This window comes from Poecilia latipinna, unplaced genomic scaffold, assembly GCF_001443285.1.
Source record: "Poecilia latipinna isolate Pla-1442-1.1 unplaced genomic scaffold, P_latipinna-1.0 Scaffold856, whole genome shotgun sequence".
NCBI classification, from domain to species: domain Eukaryota; kingdom Metazoa; phylum Chordata; class Actinopteri; order Cyprinodontiformes; family Poeciliidae; genus Poecilia; species Poecilia latipinna.
In genome coordinates this window covers 52697-75823 of record NW_015113472.1, presented here as the reverse complement: position 1 = coordinate 75823, position 23127 = coordinate 52697, and the positions used below count along the sequence as shown (strand labels likewise).

At 39.0% G+C, this 23127-nt stretch overlaps 1 protein-coding gene across 4 annotated transcripts in view; it reads left to right on the top strand.

Annotated features, from left to right (window-relative positions):
• tubgcp3 (tubulin gamma complex component 3) overlaps positions 1-1751 on the top strand; it is a 19612-nt gene extending 17861 nt beyond the window's left edge. For 2 of the 4 annotated variants that reach the window (XM_015048014.1, XM_015048013.1), the window contains exons 23-24: positions 129-144; positions 331-1751. In XM_015048014.1, coding sequence (XP_014903500.1) covers positions 129-144; positions 331-402 — 88 coding nt within the window. In that variant the 3' untranslated portion in view covers positions 403-1751. The remainder of the gene's footprint in view (positions 1-128; positions 145-330) is intronic. The other 2 variants (XM_015048017.1, XM_015048016.1) reach the window with 1 other exon arrangement.
• Positions 1752-23127: the final 21376 nt, after the last annotated feature.

Below are 23127 nucleotides of genomic sequence, written 5' to 3'. Positions count from 1 at the left end.
ACACCCACACACCCCCCCAACCCCTTTGGGGTCAGGGGGTGGGGGGAAGTTTTTTTTTTTCCCCCTGCTTTTTTTTTTTTTTTTTTTTTTAATTTCACTTGTGTTTCCTTTTTTCAACTGACCGACAGAGGAGCGAGGAGTCAGGTGAGGCTGAAGGGCTCTTAGAGCAACAGCAGCACACTTTAGGTAGATTTTTATTTTTTTTCCCCCCTATTGGGAAAATATAAAACACCCAATAGTCGATTAGTTGAGAAGAGATGTGTGTGTTTACCTCAAAGTTTTCAGCATCTGAACCACTTTTCCGAATTTTCTGATTGAATTTTCTATCAGGGCCAGAGAGCCGAGGCTGCGGGCGTCGCTGGGCGCCACCAGAGGGCGCCGTCTGTCAAACATCTGACGTGAGGGCCGCAGCTCAGACGGCCGACGCTTCTCATCGCAGCACAAGGTGTGACCCTCACACACACGCCACCTCCGCCCACCGCTCTGGAGACGCCATGGAAGGGGAAAAACATCTGGAGCAGACCAACCCTGACAGGATCTGGGCTTGATATGAGAATTCTGCAAAAAAAAAAAAAAAAAAAAAAATCGATATTAGTTTGAGTGAGAGATGAAAGACGCAGCCGTCCGACCGAGATGTCCAGGTCACCTCACATGGCATGCCTTACTAAAGGAGGGAAAACCGTTTCTCAGCCTGGTTGCCAAGTCCAGTCCCAACACACGTTTGTACATAGTGTAAAAGAAAAGTGTATGGATGTGTTGAAGCGTCTCTACACATCCACATGTGGCTTTCTGTCTTCCCACTAGAGGGCGACCAATTTGAATCTGAGGTGCATTTCTTTTCCATTTTTGTTTTCATAGAGGTTATTAAAATAATACAATATCTATTAACTGTTAGTACTATTCTTCAGTAAATCTGTCTGGAGTTTTTTTTTTTTTTTTTTTTTTTTTTAAAAAAATTTTTAGTAGTTTGGAGAAAACCAAACAACCAAGCTGAAGCAGAAGCTGAAGGAACAAACTGGAGATGTTTTATTTACAATCAGGATCTGATTGCAATATTTTTCACTTTCTCTTAAAAGGGCGGATATCATATTTATAGAGTCAAAGCAAATAAGATATTTAAAGTGTGAAACAAATTACAATCAGCTTTTCTAAATTTTTTCCCCCCCTTTTTTCAAGACAGATCGGTCCTTTACAAATATTTTTCTCACGTTAACAGAGTCTTTTGAATAATTAGTTCAAAATAGGAACCAGTTGTTTAACTAGATGACAGCATAGTGTCTGTACTGATGGAAGAATTTGATCTGTGCAGAAAACATGGAAGTAAACAGCCGAACTATGAATTTCTCCTCAATAAAAAAAAAACATAGTGATGTACGCCCTTTTGAAAGCTGATCACTGTCAGGTTAGCTTGTTCACAGTCACATGAGATTTAAGACACACAAGTGATACACCCTCGGATTTACAGAGAACCTAAGGGCAGAATTAATCCATTGAAATAGTCTTCATAATTTATTTATTTATAGTTTTTTTTCCTCTACCAAATAGGGAATCTGAAATGACTTAATTTGTATTTTAAATGTGTTTCTTTCCTTTTCATTTTAAACTGTAAATGTTCCTTCCTTCTCAGAGGCTTATCCTTAAATACAATCGTCAAAAAAACAACAACCACAACAACCTCACATCTCGTCACCACAGGAACTGTTTCTTTTTTAAATTGTACATATTTCTACATAAACAAAAAAAAAAAAAAATCAATGGTCTAAATAAGTATTTGTCAGAAAATGTTTACTTGGACAGCATATTTTTTAGAAGCACGTCTATTCCAGCTGTGATAATCGAGCATTTAAGTTAGGTTCGCCACATTTACTCAAGATACGTCTCGAATGTAGATCGCGAAGTGAGGGAGCCGCGATCCGACATCAGGGATGGTTTAAAAACTTGCTTCAACAGCTCATGTTTCTCTTCAATATTTCAACAGCAGCAGTTCGTTTGGTGCAGAGCGGTACATGCTCGACAGCACTGCCGTTCGGTGACAAATCTTTTACTTCTGCAGCTGGAGGAACTATTTCAGGTTTTTGGTAATGGTCACATTTCCCTCTTCGCCCCCATCAGAGCAGGTAAACTTTGGTAAGGTGCAGACATTTCTCTGAAGTGTGTAACCTGACTGAACGCTGTCTGGTCCTGTAAATTCATTGGGTAGCTCGTAAAGTAATGTAAATGTTGGGAATAATCCACCCTACTTCTTTAATAAAATGTATTTTTTTCAACAAAAAAAGTGTCATTGCTTAAATGTTTCTGCACATTTCTTGAGAGGATGCTGTGTGATTTGGTTTTTGACTTATACTGCCACCTGCTGGCAATAGGACAGAAGTAACAACTACATTAAAAGTTTCCAATCCTTACTTGTCCTCTTTTCATTGGAACTTCCCATAAAAAGTATCTTTAATACATAAATATCATGTTAAGCCTTATGCAAATAAAGACACTTTAATGCAATTTCATAGCAGTTATCACAATATATAAAAAATATATTTAATCATCAGTGGCAGCATAAATTTATCATTGCATGCCATCAAAACCCCTCGGACACATATACTGCTCTGAAAAAAATTGTAAATTAAAATTTATTTCCTGAATGTTATTCACACACCACTTACATTAAGCATCAACTAAAACTTATCACAATAAAAGTACTATTTTCTCCGTTTGTTTCCCTCTGATAATTGCAAACCTCCACAAAATTGATCAGCCGCAATAGGTCGTTTTTGGGGTTTTTTAACTTGAAGTAATCAGCACAAATCCCTGGTTTCATTGACCGAAATCTATCAAATCAACAGAAATGGATGCCCTGAAATCTATCACTATTATATCAGTTTATAGACCTGCTTTCATTGGACTTATTTTAAATAGGGGCCTCACAGATAGGGTTCATTTTAATTGATAATGACATTGTGCTGACTCCATCAGTATGTTTTGACTAGTTTATATTGTAAGTGTAATTACTGACACCTAGTGGCTATCATTTGTTTAGTTAATTTGGGCAGTTAAGCAGAACTCGTCCAGTGGTACACGTGGTGCTTTAGATCGCTCAGACACGTTTGTCCCTTGGACATCATTTGTCTGTAAGTTTATTTCATTTTTTGTTATAACAATATTGTGTTATATTTTATAAGAGGTTTGGCGCTGTGCTGTGTACTGGTTAGGAGCCATTTGTTTGCTTTGGTCTGGTTGTTTTCCGTACCTTGTCCGTGGTTGATGCATGTTTTTGTGTTTGTTACAGTTTTACAAAGAAAAGGAAAAGAAAAGGAGAAATAAAACAAAGCAGAGTTGCAAAATAAAACAAGGACTGGATTATTTTCGACTCAACGACCTTTTAAGTGTAAGCTAGCTGTCTAGCTTTGTACCAGTTACACATCGTGAGGGCAGCATAGACATTCTGTGAAATTCATGATAGTTTATTTTATATAGTTATTGTTATTTAAAATAATAAATACATTAATTAATATAGTAGACAATAAGTGCCAACTTCCATAGTAGTGAGGATAAATTATTGGCTAAACTTAACTTGTTTGGTAAGTTGAAGAGCCGCTTCTTTCTCTGCTTATATCCAAGTCAGATGTGAAGTAGCTTTCGCTGCAGCAAACACACACCACGGCAAGATAATTATATTAGGCATTAAGGACTCCAGTATCTACAGTAGAATTATTTTTTTTCTTTTATTCTTTTTGTAAATTTGCTTTATTTCGAAGTAAATAAAACACATTTTTGTCTTTTTACTAGCCGCAAGCCAGTAAAAAGAAAAAGTCCAACAGCATTTTTTAAGGAAAAAAAAGAAAGAAAAAAAAGACAACATACCCATACCGGTTGGTTTCTGAAACAGAACAGCCTGCTTTTTCTTCTTCTTTGGCGGTTGAGTAAATATCACCGCCACCTTCTCGCTCTGTGTTTGTGGAAACTTGTGTTTCATTGGCGCCACCTGGCGTTAATTAAACACCTGTTACATCACCCCAGGTACCTGGCACCGCACTTTTATCAGTGAGAGTGCATTACTACATTCTCACTTATTAAGTTTCTGGGTCATCATTATTAATTATTACCTTGACCTTCAGGTCACCTTCACCTGAGATTAAGCTGCCGCACAAGTTTAAAACCTATGCTCTCTATTAATTTGTTACGTGAGCAATGGTGTCATGGCTGTTCGTATAACCGAGACATTTCTGACTCTATCGCTGCAGTTTGCGACAGAAGACGAAGCTGGTGACGACCGTACGGTCAGTGGGGGTTCATGCATCTGTCCATGATGAGCGCAGCCAGCTCCTATCACCAGCTGTCTCTCCCAGAGTAAATTAACTTCATATTTTCTATTTATTTTTTTTTTGTTCATGGCAATAATGAACAAAAATAAATAAATACTACTTACCACTTTTTCAAATATTTTACTATTATTTTTCCAGTTTCCAAACAAAAAAAAAATACATAAATGAATGATGAAACCATTGACAAAAAGAGCCACTAGAGGGAGCAAGAGTCTGTCTTTTTATTACATTTTTACTTGCTCAATAAGCCTTATTATGGTGGTTTTAGATTCCTGGTTTTATGCAGCTAGATTTTCACATTTTAAATTATATCGTGAGAATTTAGCGAGGACACAGATGAAATGAAAAAATGAAACTAGTCTCCACATCTTACAGCTGAGTTGTCCTTTCTCCAGCTGCAACATCTCATTCGACTGGTTTAATTTCTGTCCAGGACTTGTGAAAGTGTGCGTGCCTCATTTGTGAGTAAACACCTGCTTACCTGTCCGCCGAGCCGTCTCTTCGGGCGCATATAAAGGAAGCTCCCTCATCTTTCTGGATAACAGTTTGAGAAAATTGTCAATTTGAGAAGCCAGAGCAGCGAGGTGCTTGACTGCTGAACTGGAACAGCATTTTTCTTCCTTCTGCACACTCCTCCATCTCTTTGTGTCTGATGTGATATATCTGAGTGCATAGAAGTGTTTGTGAGTGCATCGGTCAGTGACAACGAAATGGTTTCTGATCTCTCTAGACATTTCTCCTAGTATTCCCAAAGCCGTGGGCGTGATTTTTTTCCCCCCTCCTCGAAAATAGCTTTGCACTGCTGACCTTTATATTGAACAAGACTTCCGTGGAAAAAAAACAAACAAACAAAAAAAACGACCTGGTATCAGTCTATTCCCATCATGTTCGTGGTTCTCGTAGGTCCTGACAGCCTTGGAGGGGTCAGCCATGCGCCTAAACTTCGCAGAATCAGAAAAGAAGTACATGTTGCATGTTGTACATGTTTAAACGTTTTTATTGTTTTACTGTAAATGTAGCAGCCTACCTGCCGGTATCCTCTGCAGCTGCTACACAATTTAAATCAATATTTACAGCCAGTGTGTTAGTCACCAAAATCATGTAGTTGATGGTCACACAGAGGTCATCCAGTGAGATCTGCCAACGCTCGGATTTGCTCAGATATCTTGACGCTTGGAGATTTCTCCAGCGCATGAGAGCAATTTCAAGCAGTGTTGAAGACAGGATTTGTTTCTATTTTCATTTGGATTACATATGACATATGGTGAAATTGGGGGTGGACAATAAATCAATAATATTTTTCAAATTTCAGCATTAAATCAGAAACAATTTTACTTTTGAAATCATACTTCCTTTTATTATTTCTATCTCTTGAGCTTAAGAGAAAGAACCTTTGCAAATTGATTGTAAATAATCTTTTTAAAGCTTTAAACATAACTAATAGCATTTTCATTAAATTAACCAAGTCCTCTTCTTCTGTGGTAAAAGATTAAACACTGCCGTTGCACTCTGTTTTGTTAGTCCTTCTTTTAAGATGAAAACAAAAGCTGAGTGCACTTTCTTTTTGCACACTATGACACAAATATCTGTTACTAAAAATAAAAAAAATCCGACTTCCAGTGTACAAGACAAGAAAATTCAAATGGTTATTATTTGACACACAACAATGAAGCAAAAATGAAAAATAATGCCTTAAATTAAAACTTTTCTGAACAACATTCAGCAGGAAATATTGCAGATTTTTGTTTTTTGCATGACTTCATCAGTTCACTGTGGAGGGATGTTGGTAATTTTCTATAATCCACAGGCTCAAATCACAAAATTATACATGATTGATGTCACTATGGTCAACATTTTGGCTTATTTCTGCAGCACAATAAAAACTGTTTGACCTAATGTAAAAAAAAAAAAAGAATGACAAAACCAAGTCACGTCTTTATGGCCTTGCTGCAAAGATGCATGACTGAGGGATGAAGAATAGCCCAGCAGTCTTTGTATCTTTTCACCGTTCCCAATTTTATCCGGTGTGAAAGACACAGCTGGTTCAATTCCCTGCGACTCATTCAAACCACGATTTTCTGTTGTTTGCCCTTCCAGCTGGGTTTGAAGGTGAGACAGGAAAGAAAAAAAGGAAAAAACAAGAATGTCTCTGTGTATGTTGTCAAGCCTAAAACAGACAGATGACATTTTACTGGCATTTCCGGCAGCAGGTGTGTTTGAGAGAATCTTATCAAAAGGATGAATTCTTGTCGCTCCTTTTCATTGCTATTGTTTCTGATCGCTGCCAGCTGGACCCGGGTTTTGATGTAAAACATAGCGGCTACAATACACAACATGCCAGCTTGAGCATGCGATTTCTGCAGGTTGGGGAATGATTCACTGTGTCCAAGACCTTCACCTCCCTTGTTTGCTGTTTGCTTTAACAAGAGTCTGGAGGATAGATCTGCACAAACAAAAAAAAAAGAAAATGCTTTTGCATTTGCTGAATTACGATTAGGTTTATTGGAGCTGCTTTCTGTAATTAAGTGAAATGCTTTTGCAACATAAAGAACAAAGAGTAGGTGATAATATCAGGTTTTGTGTTTTGCAGGCTTTGCAGACATTTCTGCAGCTGAACAGTGAAGGATTTTATGATCATGACGTTGACCTCTTCATGTGGCCCTGGAGTTCATACCTTTATTTATTTATTTATTCAGTCCCTGTGTAAAAAAAACAAAAAACAAAACAAACAAAAAAAAAACTCTCCAGGCCTAATGAGAGACCTCGGTGCTCTCAGACATTACAATATACTGCTGTCAAAGTATTACAGATTTTTTGTCGGTTTTTGGCTTCTATGTCACACTTACAAAGATTATCAAAGAAATCGTAATATCAGACGAAGAAAACCCAAGGAAATACAAAATGTCTTCTCAAATGTTTATCTATATAAAAAAATAAGCCAAAGAGAACCTGTCTGACAACATGAAGTTGGCTAACACTATGTTCACACTGCATGCAAATGTGGTCCAAATGTGATTTTCTCAGGGTAGACTAAACAACCCAATTCCGATCTCTTCACCCAAAAAAATCCGATCTGTGCCACTTCTATACGTGGATCTAAATCAGATACGAATCCAATAGATTTCAAATGTCTGCAGTCACTTTTTATCTGATTTTTACGTAACTGATGTGAGACATACATCATAATTCTGCACCAGCAGAAGCCGGATCAGACATAATGCTTCAAAAAAATATATATCCTAGTTATGAACTTATGAAAGCAGCCCGTTCCACTGAAGCGCATCACTCCCCTATCCCACCACTCTTGGTTCCAACCACACACCCAAACAGACTTTTCTACAGAAATTTCAGTGAGTGCTCCACTAGAGGCTGTTGCTATTATTGACACCGATTATCGATGATGTGAATCCAAAAGGAAAAACAAAAAGCCGGAGCAGAATAAGCTGTTGAAAAGAAGACAAATCACCAGCACATCTGAATCTCCATCTTTCTCCTCTGCTTTCTGTTTTCAAACCCTCAGACAGGTGGGCTTACTTCAAATCAGCTGGATTTCCTGATGTTTCAACAGAGTTACCTCCTTTTTCTCTCTCTCTCGTTTCTGTATTATCTCGACTCCTCCACACTGCTTGACAGCCTTGCTCTGATGTTCCCCATTTTGAATTTTAAGCAAGCCTCACACCCATACAATTCAGCCCTGGCTTATGCGTCTCATCTATCATCTGCCTCAGCCACTCCTCTGTCAGTTAGATAAAGCGGCGTTTGTGCTGCACCGAGACTGTGTTGTGTTCACCTGGAAACCAAGTAAGCAAAAGAAGAAAGGGGGGAAAAAAAGTTAAATATCCCTTACAAGATCTCATTGAGGAGTCAGCCTCCTGAAATTGTGTTTTGGGAGATATCTCAGGGTGGTCAGCCAAGCAGATAGGCAGCGAGTGGGGCAGGGGGTTTCTCAGACAGTTCCAGCTGAGCTGCCATCGCCCTCTGATCAAAGTATTTTCAGTTGTAAAAGGAGTCCGCATGACAGCAGAGCCGCTCGTCAACACTCTGTGGAGAAACATGACGCTGCAGGCTTGGCTGGAAGCTGTCAGACTCGGCTCACACCCACCACATTCTCTCAGTTCAGGGCTACAGAGACTTATAGTCTGCTACGGGGAGGATCTCTTCAGGAATCTCACCCATCATTAGTTCAAGTCAGGCCTGACAAATTTGGGGGGGCGGAATAATTTTTTTAGTCCCCTCCCCTGTTCTTTTGTGACTGACAGTCCTTTGTCCCACTTTTTGGAGCTGTGACAGATTCCTCTCACAGGCCCACAAGTGCGTCTGAAAGCTGGGACGATTAAGGAGCTTAAATGTGCTTTGTATTTTGCTCTGTCTTCATTTTTATATGTATAAAAGTATAAACTCAGAGATGAAAATAACTCTGTTAAAATGGATGGTGTGCTGTAAAACACACCATGATGAATGAGAATGCAAATAACGATTATTTTTGTAATTGCTTATTCTGACAATTAGTTGGATAAAAGAAATGGCACGTTCTGCAGACTACATTAGAAATACATTAAGGGATGCAAATAAACAAATAATTACATGTATTTTTCAAAGTCAAAAATATACATTTTATTGCTGATAATGCAACAACCCCGCATTCCTTTAGTGAACACTTGATTATGCGTCTGCAGCTAAAAAATACTTCGACCATCAACATGTGAAAAGTTCAGCCCTTTCTGCTGGACACATCAATACAGCGCTGAGCTGACCTGTTGATTATTTTTTAGATTAATCGATTAGTGATTGGATAGCAAAAGGTGATTATTAGATTTCATTTTATAGAATTTAAGCCACATGAAACTAGAGCTACGCACCTGAGGATTTCAAGGGTTGAACATATTTACAGTCAATGGTTATTTTAAATGCAAAATGTTTATAATTTTTAAGAACTTTTTGTTTCATTTCTCCTTTATTGCCATAAGTCTTTAGTAAATAATCAGTAATTGACTGTCAAAGAAAGGCTTGTCACACACTTTCTTTTTTATATATTCCCTAAGTTTGTCAGCTAAACTGATGAACTCATGAGATGCAGAAAGTAATGAAAATAGTGAAACCTTTCACCACCCAAAGAACAGTACCACAGCTGGTTACCATGGAAACTGGACGTAGGCTGCAGGGGAGACATTGCTGTTCCTCTGCTAAGTGCTATTTGATCCATACAAACTTTATCAGTGTCCTCTGGATGAGACAAACATAATTATGTTTCATTTTACATTTTTTTTAGCATAGATGGCATAAAGCACAAAACACACTTCCCCTTGAAAAGATCATAAATAAACCTTAAAAAGGGATCATCTGTAAGAGCACAAAAATGTAAAAATATGTCCAAAAGTAAATCTCTCTCCAAACATCAGTCGGATGCCAATGCTATTAAATTCACAGCACATCCATACCAAAACTTAACACATTTACATAGTTAAGTTATTTACTGCAACACACCAAAGTACTGAGTGAAGTAACAGCTGATCAAAATCTCCACAGCAGACATGGCTCTAGGCAACTGTGATTTCAGTCACTGACTTTGGCATTTGTGCTGCATTCAAACTTTAAAGATATTTATTCAGCCCGGATGGTCAGACGGATTGATGGACGTGTTAAAGGACGGGCCGAGAATCGTTTATTCGCACCCTCGCATTCATTCGCATGCACAGAACTTCTCCCATCAGTCATGAGGCCTGATGGGAGAAGCTGTCTGCGAGCTGGAAATGCCACCGTCTCTTTTACTGACAGACAGCAAAAACAGAAGGAGAGCCAGATCGCCAGGCAGAGGGGATGTGGGAGGAAACAGGTGGGTTTATTTGTTTATGCTTGGCCGTCTTGCAAGTTTCTGACAGAAATACTGCTTGGTGTTTTATTATTAGTCCCCCAACTCCTTCGACACAAGTCAGAGAAATAAAAATTCCACTTATCATTCCATTCAGGTTTGTCGGGACATATTTAGAAATCATGGATAATTACCGTTATTCACACATTTTTATCTTTTATATCCTTGAGACGTAACATGGGTGCCTGACTTGGGTAGATTTGAGTCACAAACCATCTCAACAGCTTTAAATGAGAGGCTTTAAAATGTTAACAAGAGCAACAAAACAAACACAACTTTCCCAACTGCTGCCAGCAAATGTGAACACACTTTCCTGTCTTAAATGGCTAAAAATGGTTGAATGATGACTGCAACCAAAAGGCTGAGAGTCTCGTTATGTGATCTACTGTCTGAATCTGAATCATCAAACTAAAATTATAACAAAAGGAGATTTTTTTGTGTGTAAAGGACTGCAAATTAAAAGTATCATTTTCTTGACCTCGTCCTCAATTATGTTTCACTCCACAGGCAGCTTCCAAGGTCACCTAACCACAAAAACAACACTTTTCTTTTGCGTGGTGTTTTTGCTGCGGTCAGGCATTGATCTCTCTATTTGTCTGACTCTCTTCACTCTCTGCTCCAGTCCATTTTTCTCCATTCTGCGAGTAGAGGTAGACAAAAATAAAGCCGCCTATTCTCAGAAATCTCCAAAGGAAGTGCTTTATCTCCCTCGCTCTCAGACCGTGAAGCCATGGCTTCAAAGCCAACCTCTAAAAATGGAGGGATAAAAAGCACTCGATATGGCTGCTACTTGGCATCGCAGTGTTGTTTTTTTTGTTGAATGAATCAACATGCTGAGTTACCTGTTAGTACTTTTGGCCATGCTGTGGCTTTTTCTTTTGCTCCATGCATGCACTTTTTGCCTTTATCAGTGTGGAACAAAACTTGTAAAGAACAGGCTGCTCCCAAAGGTCTCTCTGGTCCATTTTAACGGCATTTGTCCCAAAATACACGACACTGGGATGGTTTCTTATTCTGTTGTCAAATGCAAAGATGACGACTCTTCCAGATGAGACGAAATTCAACAGGACAAATTGTGATCTAATCTTTATCCTAATAGATTTTTGAGAAATTTTGTTCCTGGTGTCTATTATTTGCCACTATTAGATCAATGTCCTCATCAAATGATTACTGAAGTCCTCTGCAACAATTACTTGAAAAAGTGAAATAAATCCAAACAAGTTATAACAATCTGAAGGATTAACAATCTGAGACTCCTTTACTCTTCTAGATTCCTGCAACAGCTAGCTGATCTGTTGAACTAATGCTAACATCATCAAACATGCTAACACTAATATGTTTCTTCCTATTCATAACAAACATCCAAAGTACAAAGTTTAGGTATTATGTTCAAATTAGTACAAGACAAGTTACTATTTGCATATTAGCCAAAAGAACCTGCCATGCTAGTCACAGTTTATACTGCCATTAACTAAAATTTAACATTAACTATTAGATTATCATGTTAGCAATCAATAGCAAACAATATCTGGTATACTAAAGTCATATAGTATATAGCTAATATGCTAGTATTGTCAGATGCGGTGAGTGAGAGGTGGTGAGGAGAGACGCAGAGACCCAGGTTGTAGAAGAAAATGATGAATTTAATGAAGATGCTCAAAACAGTCCAGATCAGGCAGCACGGCAAAAAGTTAGCACACAGCTAAATACTGGTAGCAACTGAAAAAACTGAAGACTGAAAACTAGAGCTATACCAACACAGGACTGACAGTACAACTGTGAAGGTATGCAGACAAACTAAGAATGACGTACACCCGACGAGGATCCGACAACAGACAAAGACAACAGGCGGAACTAAATACACAGGGAGGGAAATCAGGAAACTAGACACAGCTGGGATCAATCAACAGGGAGGACAGGACAGATACTCACAGGGAATCAGGACTAAACGCAGAAAATCTCAAAATAACTACACAGAGAAACACAGATCACAACAAGTATTGGCTGAAAGGGCCCTAATAACATGCCAGCTAATTGGACTTAACACTGCTATGCTAGCAGTAGCTCACACAGTTGCCACAATGTTATTTTTTTCTAATGCGAAAACTAGGTTTTTGCCTGAGACTTTTGTGTTAGCTTACATTAACCAACTCTGTCAAATATGCTACTAGCAGCTCAGAGGCTACGATTTACTGAAATACTACATTTCCTAAAGTTATAACAAAATGAATCAACTCTAAATTCACTGTTATCTCATGCAGCAATCAGATTACATTCGAAGGCAATCGGTTGCACTGGACTTTACTTATGAGTATCAAATTAAAGTGGAATTTATACAAATGCCATCGTCAATTTTATTCTAAAGCATTTAAAAAAAATAATAAAAAACAGGAATAATTTTTTTCTAATTCACAATTTTCACTACTTTGTGTTGGTCTATAAAAGGAAAATTCTCTCTACGAAAAAGTATTGTTATTTTGAGTAACACTGACTTCCTGCTCTTCAGCGTGGAACATAAATGTATGCATTCGTCATAAATGATCAACAAAGGAGTCTGAAATTCTATTTTTACTTTCTAAATTGGGAGAACACCACCCACTCTCAGATGCAGTGTTCCCGCTTCATTCACAAATTCATTAAAATGCTAAATTAAAACAAACAACCCAGCAGGAGAAGCCCTTGTCTGCCCTTCCCTAAGCTGTGAGGACTCCAGACAAACTGGCCTGGGTCTGAACCTGACCTCTACTCGTTCAGTCGTCTGCAACCTGCAACAATTACAGCCGAGTCTCAAAAGGCAGAGCCACTCAGCAGGTCTCCCAGCAAGCTGGTGACATTTACCCGCCAAAGGTCTTAGGCTTGTGGGGAAAAAAAAAAAAAAGATTAGTGAATGTTGCTAAAAGAGGAAATATTACACTCGGATATTTCCACTGTGCTTATCTTGTCACATAGTGGGAACATATTGCTGGGAGTGTATTCTTGCGATGTGATTTATTTTAGATGTCAGTCGAGATATCTCAAAGGTTTCCTCACCCCTGGAAGGGCTCTGCTTCACCTCAGCTTTCCATAACTGCGGTATGGCAAAAACAATAATTAACCCGGCTTTTTTGCAATCTTAAAATATTCACAAAGTCAAGGAATTAAAAGCAATTGAAAACATCGGATCAGTCAAATATTTAGCAGTGAACACATACATGTTGTATGTGTTATAAGCTCAAGTTTCAAGCTCCAATACTTAAGGTTTAATTTATTATTAGAGAGCTAGAAACTGGTGCATGGCTCCATAACAGAAGATGTGACTATACCAAATTATGAATGAATATTGGTGTTTGTCAAATGAGAGTCATTCAGGGGAATCCCATTCATATAAAATGTAATATTTATGAATTCTGATATTGAAGGCTTCTTCAAAACTTTAATATTAAAGCGGCTGAGGTGCCCTTCATGACTTTATAATAACCCACATTTTACTTCTCAGTAATATTATCCAGAAAATAACATATCCAAGCGCAAGGTTGGAGTATTTTCATGCTTCAGTAGCTTTAAGAAATATGTCATATTTTGCCTGCATCTACAATGACCAAAATCCTAATATTACAACCTCAAATATGTGATTAACACAAAGTGGTGCAAAACTGCAAAGTGGAAGGAAATAGATACAAGATTTTCTTTTTTTTTAAAGATAAAAATCTGAAAAGTGTGGCAAGCATTTGTTCTCGAAGCCCTTTGAAAACTTCTTTGAGCTTCCCTGCCCCTGCTAAACGAAAGCCTTCCCAAAGCATGGTGCTGTCATGTCATAAAGCGTTCAGATATCCAGGTTTATATCGAATAAAACCCATTAAAATGCAGCGAAGGTGGTTCGTGCAACACAGCAAAAATATGAACAATATCAAGGCAAATAAATAGTTAGAAAAAAATGCATTTACTCCATTTTTTTCCAGAATAAAAACAGAAGAAACATCCATATTAAATTTTAAGCCACATTTTCGTGTCCCATACCCCACGGCTGTATTAGTCAACAATAATGTGCTCAAGTGCTAACCTGCCTTTTTCAGCTGTGTCACACATTTCACTGTTCAATTTTCATTTGAGTCATGGTGGTGGAAGAAGCGGCGCCGATTCCTAGCATCCCTGACTCAGACATGGAGACAAAATGTGATATTTCAGATATTACAGAATCAGAGGAGAGAAGCAACAGCTGGAGGTTGCTGAACTCAGCTGAGAAAAATGCTTCCACTCAGGCAGCAGCAGCTTTTTTCTCCAGTAAAAAAAAAAAAAAAGCTTTTATGTCAGATTTCTTCTCCAATTTGTCTGTCAGTAGTAATCTCTGAAAATGTGCGCCGCAGCTAAGATGGTCTGCGAGACGCAGTGTGCACACAGGGGCTGTTTACATTGTGTTTTTTTCGTCTGGTATGTTGTCTCTCTAGTTCTTGCTTACTACCTTTTTAGGATTTTTGTGCTAGTAGCGGACTTTATTCAGTTTGCATACAGGAAGGGGGCAGAAACAGAAAGAGGAAAGAGATCCGAAAAAGGTTCTGAGATTGGGTCAAACCCTGATGAACCGCACTTCTTCAAAATGATGCTTAGTGCTGCCGATTTTCGAGTGAAATCTGTCACTATTTTTTTCTTGAGAAAAAGGTTCCAGCCAAATATACAGAAAGGGGGACGAACATCAGCTGTAAGGATGATTTCAAGTAGAGATTTCCACTCCAGCTTCAACTCATGGCAACAATTTTCCAAAGTTTACATCTGGTCTCAGATTAAGGCGATGCTTCAAAAGCTTCGGAGCGGTCAAGCTCCACACGATGCGGCGCCTGAAGTGACGGTGATTGCTGTGAAAACCTCCCCATGACTCACAGCTTTGCGAGTCCTTATTTAAGTCAGGATGTGGAGACAAATCCTAATCTTGGGAAGTGGATGTGCAATCATGAAGCGGTTGTCAAATAATATATAAAGCCGAAACTGACTGCTGACACGTAAAGCAGAAATGCATCAATGTGCATGAAATGTTTATATTTGTTGACTTCAGATCCATATTTGCTTTTCAGGACCTAATTGATTACAATTTGCCAAAAGAAATTACAACGGTCCTTTCTTCCATATGGGGCAGTAATTTTCTCTTACTATCTCCTCCCATTCAATCCCTCACTGTTTTTTTTTTTTTTTTCAGTCCGCTGCTCCTCATTTGCATGACAGTTGAGAACAATATTGCCAAAGCAGCAAGACAAAAGCTGCCTGTCTCTGATTTTGTTCTCATTTCTCTCTTTCGGTGCTTCTCAGATAATGAGATGAGCTGCTGTCATGAAAGGGAGGCCCCTTCCCAACCCGCCGTCCAGACTGCAATCCGGAACAGATCCGTTCTCGAGAACTAAATAATGCAAAGAACCGACGCTCGTGTAAAAAAAACGCGCTAATTAAAACTTGTATCAATCAATTTTCCTATCGTCGGCTGAGCCTTATTTCAAATAAGTCATTTAAAATGAGCTGATTAGTTTCCCAGATACCAAAATGGCACGAAATCAGATTCAGAGCATTAGACGTTTGTGAAGCTGACGTGAACGCAAAAACGAGATTACATGCTATGGAAAAAGGGGTGCAGCATTTTCAAACTGCTCTGCTTGAGAATAATATTTGGTACCAAATCCAGCCCAACCATGAAACTGGGCTCAAAAGGTTTAAGAAAGTTTAAAAGGTCACCATGCAGAGAAAATGTCATGCATAGCTTTAGGTTAGAGCGAACTGAAAACGTATTGACATGCTGTCAGCCTTTCAAGTCATGTTGGCCTCCATTTTGGTGCTGAGCTGGAAAAAAAGGCACCTGCTGCTCTGCAAAGTTGAGCTTTTGTCTTGCAAAAAGTGGAAGAAATGTCAATCTTCAGGCTGAATTCATAAAATCAGAAACCTGAGCTTACACGCAAGGGTTAGCATCAGTTTGTATTAAAAACACACAAATCCCATGAAGTAAAATATGTGTATTTTTATCGGTCTCTTTCAAATAAGCAGGAAGCATGCGTCAAGGATTTAGAAGGCATTAAAATGTTTTTAGGAGGGGAAAAGGCAAGGCTTCCTTCTGTAGACTGTTTTAGCCTCAGCGGAGAAAACATAATTAACTTTAAAGAGCTTTTAAATTTAAATATATATATGTATGTCCTCTATATACTATTTTATGTACAACTTTTCCATCTTAGATCTCTTTAAATCCCTTATTAGACTCATAAACTGCATCAATCATATTCATATCCAGTGTAGATGTGTGAACTATCCATGTTTTTCAGTCTATTTGCTTTGAGTCTCCTTAAAGGTTAAAATGGGAAAAATCCTCACTGGTGGGGGCTAAACAGCAGAAAGCCTTTCTAAAGTCATTATTGATTAAAGAAAAATTCATTCCAGCTCCTATTAAAGACTCTCGCATTGCTCTTGAATTGAGGCGGTTTCCATTACTGGCGAGTCTGCTGAAAACAACATGAAGCATCGGGAGTGAAGTGGGGGAGAGGGTCAGTGCAACACGCGGCCCCTCTTGTTTCTTATTTGTCGACAGTTTGGAGATTCAAGGTTTTTTCCTGACAGCAGCAGCGAGGGACAGGGCAGCTTGAAGTGGCCATGAAAACCACCCGTCGTGTGCATGTGCATGCAGGAAAGCGAGAGCGTGTGAGTGTCTGTTGTCTTTGATGATAATGAGGCAGACAGAAACAGGCTCTCAAGTGAGCTCTCAGTGCCACCTCAAACACGCTGCTGCCGCCGCCGCGTGCTCACAACGTTGACGTGTTTGTGTGTGCGTGTGTGTGTGTGTGTGTGTGTGTGTGTGTGTGTGTGTGTGTGTGTGTGTGTGTGTGTGTGTGTGTGCGTGCGTGGAGTTTTGGTTTAGTTGATGCTCAGATGGAATTGATGGACTGAGAGAAACACATCTGATTTATTTGCAAAAATAAATCGGGATGATCAGTGTTCCTGATGAAGAATTAAGGTATTATCACTTTTAGGCTTCGAAATACTGAGCTTTTGGAGTTGAGCTGAAACGATCAATCAGATTAATCTTGGTGAATTGATTATGACTTTAACTGAAGAACAGAGACCCTAAAAGAGGCAATTTGCTTCATCTATTGCAACTCAGTATTTTTTGTGGTCATTTCAGAAATTCGTAAAACACAGATTGTGGATTATAGGACTCTTAATAAATTGTGTAAATCTCACTTAAGGTAGCAAATGAATGTGTGAATGAAGGTTTTATAAGTGTAAATAAATTTCCCTATAGCTCTTCTCACATCTTGACATAGTGCAGCTACAAAGTTCAACATATTTTACTGAGATTTTATATTATAAATCGACACTGCATGTGGAAGAAGGTGCTCCATGGCTTACGTGCCAAAAATGTGGTGGAAATATCACAGTGTCCTTCGTCAGCAACAGAAAAACTTAAGTTTCGGAATTGATGGGATGATTGAAAAGCCATCCAGAAAATGCATAAAATGAGCAACTGAATCTATTCCTAACATCTCTTTGCTCAGTTTAAATTGATCTGGTTGACTTTATCTGCAGGGCGATGAATCTACGAGTGCAACCGAGAACATGGTGTGAAATTTTTTTTGACCAAAATATATGCAGGGACCTTCTGATCTCACTAAGACAGAAACTTATGAGCTTATATTAGAAAAGGTGAAACAAAATGCCCCGAAGTAATAAAGTATCTCAAGACAGACATATAAGATATATGATGTTGAAAGATTTTAATAAAAAAAAAAAAAACCCGCAATCGAGATTCTCCATCATGTGAATGCTGCAGGTTTTCCACAGCTCCCCCACCCCTTCCTCACTAATTAAACACAGTGCTGCTCTTTAGAGTGCACTTCATTTATATTACATTTACATATGCAAATTTTAATCACATCCACCTAATTACAGTATTTGCTGGTTCACCTGTCATTTAGAAGAGGCCAAGCGTTACAGTGTGGGTGAGGGATGAGTGTTCCTGCCTGTCAAGCTGCCAATCTGTCTCTGTGATAGTGGAGGGGCTTAATGGTGCCTTCAGGCCGCTGGAGCTTCTCTCTCGCTGCATCTCCGTCTGCAGACCTTGGATCTGCAACAAGGGGGGGCGGCGGTGGCCCCAAGGAGATTTGTAGTTTCGATTAAAAATATGTTTCTTCGGCGTATTTTATTTGCAAACAAAAGCAACCTGGGTCGCGCCGTGCTCTGGAGGCTCGACACACTTGCACGAGAATTTCGTCTCAAACGGTGCCGATTTGCAGATACGACACAAATTATGTGCATGGATCCATCTCTTCCTGTTGCATTTTATGTCTTCCGAGGTGTGGGCTCAGATTTAAAACAAATTATAAACATACGGGCCAATTTGGGTAATTAAGAAGGGCTGTAAGCCAGCATGATGCTTGGTTTCTGTTCCTGGATATCAAATTGTAGTGAAGCAGCTAAATGCAGTCTGCTGGGCCCACTCCACATGATTACTATTTAAAGGAGACAGATACACAATGGGATGGGAGTGGTAGCATTAGGGAGCTCAATTAAAACCCATTTTACTGCAGTAGCTGCATCTCTATTGGCTTCTATTACACATACTTGACAAAAAAATATGTTCTACCTTTACAAGAAACTGACATTATCACCTCCTTTATGGGGCCGCATTTAATTAAATGTCTGCGCCTTGTTAGTTCAACAGCCTAACAGTCGCTTCACATTATCTGCGCCAAAAGCAGCTTATAGTACAAACTAGCTATTTACGATATCTCTAATTAAATCTAACTAGTAAATAGAGGTTTAATAAGGTCTTTAAAACAAGTTAACTCGGACAAAATCAAATTCATCCTGTTTTCACATACACACACACTACCAGATATTACTGAGCTAACATTTGTCAAAGGTAACTAGAGTTGGCTTCCAATTGTGCAATAAGTAAACAAACTTTGCTAATTTGGTGTATCTACAGAAGAAAGAAAGCAGATAAAAGAATGAAAGCAAGAAAGGAAAAAGTAAGGTCATAAGAGAGGGATGGAAAGAGGGAGGAAGGACACATGAAAAACATAAATCATCTCACGGCTTTTAGACAACAGCGCAGAAGTGCACATGTTCTTCCCTACTTTTATTTCCTTTCTCCACACTGATTGAATACTGACATCAGATTCCACACTTTTCATCAGTTTTCCAGGCTGGAACACTGCTTATCTGTTGAAAAATATATATATATTATTATTATGCAAAATGTAAGTTAAATCCTCTTGTGATAATCTTACACCAGGAAACACAATACCTCAGGAAATGAACAACTCCAAACTCACCTCCTTTTTATAAAGCCTTTATTCAATGTTGTTTTTTGTGTATTCAATAGGTTGGACACAAACTGTACAGTGCAGACAAACTGTTTGCATAATATGTAAAGTTAACTGTACATTTACCGACACACAAGGTAATCTCCTTTAAAGGTTGGCACCAGTCACTTTAGCTTTTGGCTGATAGCTGGTGGGGGTTTGCACAGGGAGGATAAACACGCCACTGCTCTGACATTAGATGTTCTTCGAGCCGGCTTAATATTCAGCGCACAGGTACCCTGTATTACAGAGGGAAAACTGGATATTATAGTATTTCATGCACTGCAAAATGTGTCTAATTTAACCAAGTGTGTGCATCTGGTAGAAGCAAACCTAAAAAAAAAATAAACAGAATTCTGCTCAAGTGAGACAAGTGGATTTTAAAGAAATGTGTTGTATAATTTGCAAGAAATTTAATTTTTAAGCTGATTTTAATCCATCACAGTTAAAGGGACACAAAGAATGTCAAAGCTTCATAATCATGCACTTATTTTTAATAATTGTGACGTTTTGAGCCATCGGAGTAAAATTTAGGCATGCATTAGAGTACCTCTGGATTCCTCCTGTTGGTTTCTTTTATTGCGGTTGTGGATTTCCAGTCATGTCCGACGGTAAAACACCTATATGTTCTCCGACTGTGCAAACTAGCAGCAAGATATGAGCCAAAAACACCCAAGTATCACTGGTGTTTCTTTTGATTTCATAACATTACCACATGCATAAGCCCCACCCACCCCGACAAACACCACCTCTGCCATCTTTCCTCTTTTCAAATCCATGCAACAAGTGGGAACCGTTCCAAACGGAGGGGAGGACGAGACAGAGGAGGAGGTGACGAAGGTGGGAGTAAAGATCTCCGGATGCTTGATTACACAACAAGCAGAGAGCGACGGCAAGCGCGGTTCCAGTGAACAGAAGATTGGTGGAGGAGGAGGGGGATCAAAGGATAATTGAAACGTAAAATAGGCTGAAGTTGTATCTGCTGCATGTGTTTCTATGAGAGTGTGGGATCTAAGTGCCTGGAGAGAATGGNAGCAGCGAGGGACAGGGCAGCTTGAAGTGGCCATGAAAACCACCCGTCGTGTGCATGTGCATGCAGGAAAGCGAGAGCGTGTGAGTGTCTGTTGTCTTTGATGATAATGAGGCAGACAGAAACAGGCTCTCAAGTGAGCTCTCAGTGCCACCTCAAACACGCTGCTGCCGCCGCCGCGTGCTCACAACGTTGACGTGTTTGTGTGTGCGTGTGTGTGTGTGTGTGTGTGTGTGTGTGTGTGTGTGTGTGTGTGTGTGTGTGTGTGTGTGTGTGCGTGCGTGGAGTTTTGGTTTAGTTGATGCTCAGATGGAATTGATGGACTGAGAGAAACACATCTGATTTATTTGCAAAAATAAATCGGGATGATCAGTGTTCCTGATGAAGAATTAAGGTATTATCACTTTTAGGCTTCGAAATACTGAGCTTTTGGAGTTGAGCTGAAACGATCAATCAGATTAATCTTGGTGAATTGATTATGACTTTAACTGAAGAACAGAGACCCTAAAAGAGGCAATTTGCTTCATCTATTGCAACTCAGTATTTTTTGTGGTCATTTCAGAAATTCGTAAAACACAGATTGTGGATTATAGGACTCTTAATAAATTGTGTAAATCTCACTTAAGGTAGCAAATGAATGTGTGAATGAAGGTTTTATAAGTGTAAATAAATTTCCCTATAGCTCTTCTCACATCTTGACATAGTGCAGCTACAAAGTTCAACATATTTTACTGAGATTTTATATTATAAATCGACACTGCATGTGGAAGAAGGTGCTCCATGGCTTACGTGCCAAAAATGTGGTGGAAATATCACAGTGTCCTTCGTCAGCAACAGAAAAACTTAAGTTTCGGAATTGATGGGATGATTGAAAAGCCATCCAGAAAATGCATAAAATGAGCAACTGAATCTATTCCTAACATCTCTTTGCTCAGTTTAAATTGATCTGGTTGACTTTATCTGCAGGGCGATGAATCTACGAGTGCAACCGAGAACATGGTGTGAAATTTTTTTTGACCAAAATATATGCAGGGACCTTCTGATCTCACTAAGACAGAAACTTATGAGCTTATATTAGAAAAGGTGAAACAAAATGCCCCGAAGTAATAAAGTATCTCAAGACAGACATATAAGATATATGATGTTGAAAGATTTTAATAAAAAAAAAAAAAACCCGCAATCGAGATTCTCCATCATGTGAATGCTGCAGGTTTTCCACAGCTCCCCCACCCCTTCCTCACTAATTAAACACAGTGCTGCTCTTTAGAGTGCACTTCATTTATATTACATTTACATATGCAAATTTTAATCACATCCACCTAATTACAGTATTTGCTGGTTCACCTGTCATTTAGAAGAGGCCAAGCGTTACAGTGTGGGTGAGGGATGAGTGTTCCTGCCTGTCAAGCTGCCAATCTGTCTCTGTGATAGTGGAGGGGCTTAATGGTGCCTTCAGGCCGCTGGAGCTTCTCTCTCGCTGCATCTCCGTCTGCAGACCTTGGATCTGCAACAAGGGGGGGCGGCGGTGGCCCCAAGGAGATTTGTAGTTTCGATTAAAAATATGTTTCTTCGGCGTATTTTATTTGCAAACAAAAGCAACCTGGGTCGCGCCGTGCTCTGGAGGCTCGACACACTTGCACGAGAATTTCGTCTCAAACGGTGCCGATTTGCAGATACGACACAAATTATGTGCATGGATCCATCTCTTCCTGTTGCATTTTATGTCTTCCGAGGTGTGGGCTCAGATTTAAAACAAATTATAAACATACGGGCCAATTTGGGTAATTAAGAAGGGCTGTAAGCCAGCATGATGCTTGGTTTCTGTTCCTGGATATCAAATTGTAGTGAAGCAGCTAAATGCAGTCTGCTGGGCCCACTCCACATGATTACTATTTAAAGGAGACAGATACACAATGGGATGGGAGTGGTAGCATTAGGGAGCTCAATTAAAACCCATTTTACTGCAGTAGCTGCATCTCTATTGGCTTCTATTACACATACTTGACAAAAAAATATGTTCTACCTTTACAAGAAACTGACATTATCACCTCCTTTATGGGGCCGCATTTAATTAAATGTCTGCGCCTTGTTAGTTCAACAGCCTAACAGTCGCTTCACATTATCTGCGCCAAAAGCAGCTTATAGTACAAACTAGCTATTTACGATATCTCTAATTAAATCTAACTAGTAAATAGAGGTTTAATAAGGTCTTTAAAACAAGTTAACTCGGACAAAATCAAATTCATCCTGTTTTCACATACACACACACTACCAGATATTACTGAGCTAACATTTGTCAAAGGTAACTAGAGTTGGCTTCCAATTGTGCAATAAGTAAACAAACTTTGCTAATTTGGTGTATCTACAGAAGAAAGAAAGCAGATAAAAGAATGAAAGCAAGAAAGGAAAAAGTAAGGTCATAAGAGAGGGATGGAAAGAGGGAGGAAGGACACATGAAAAACATAAATCATCTCACGGCTTTTAGACAACAGCGCAGAAGTGCACATGTTCTTCCCTACTTTTATTTCCTTTCTCCACACTGATTGAATACTGACATCAGATTCCACACTTTTCATCAGTTTTCCAGGCTGGAACACTGCT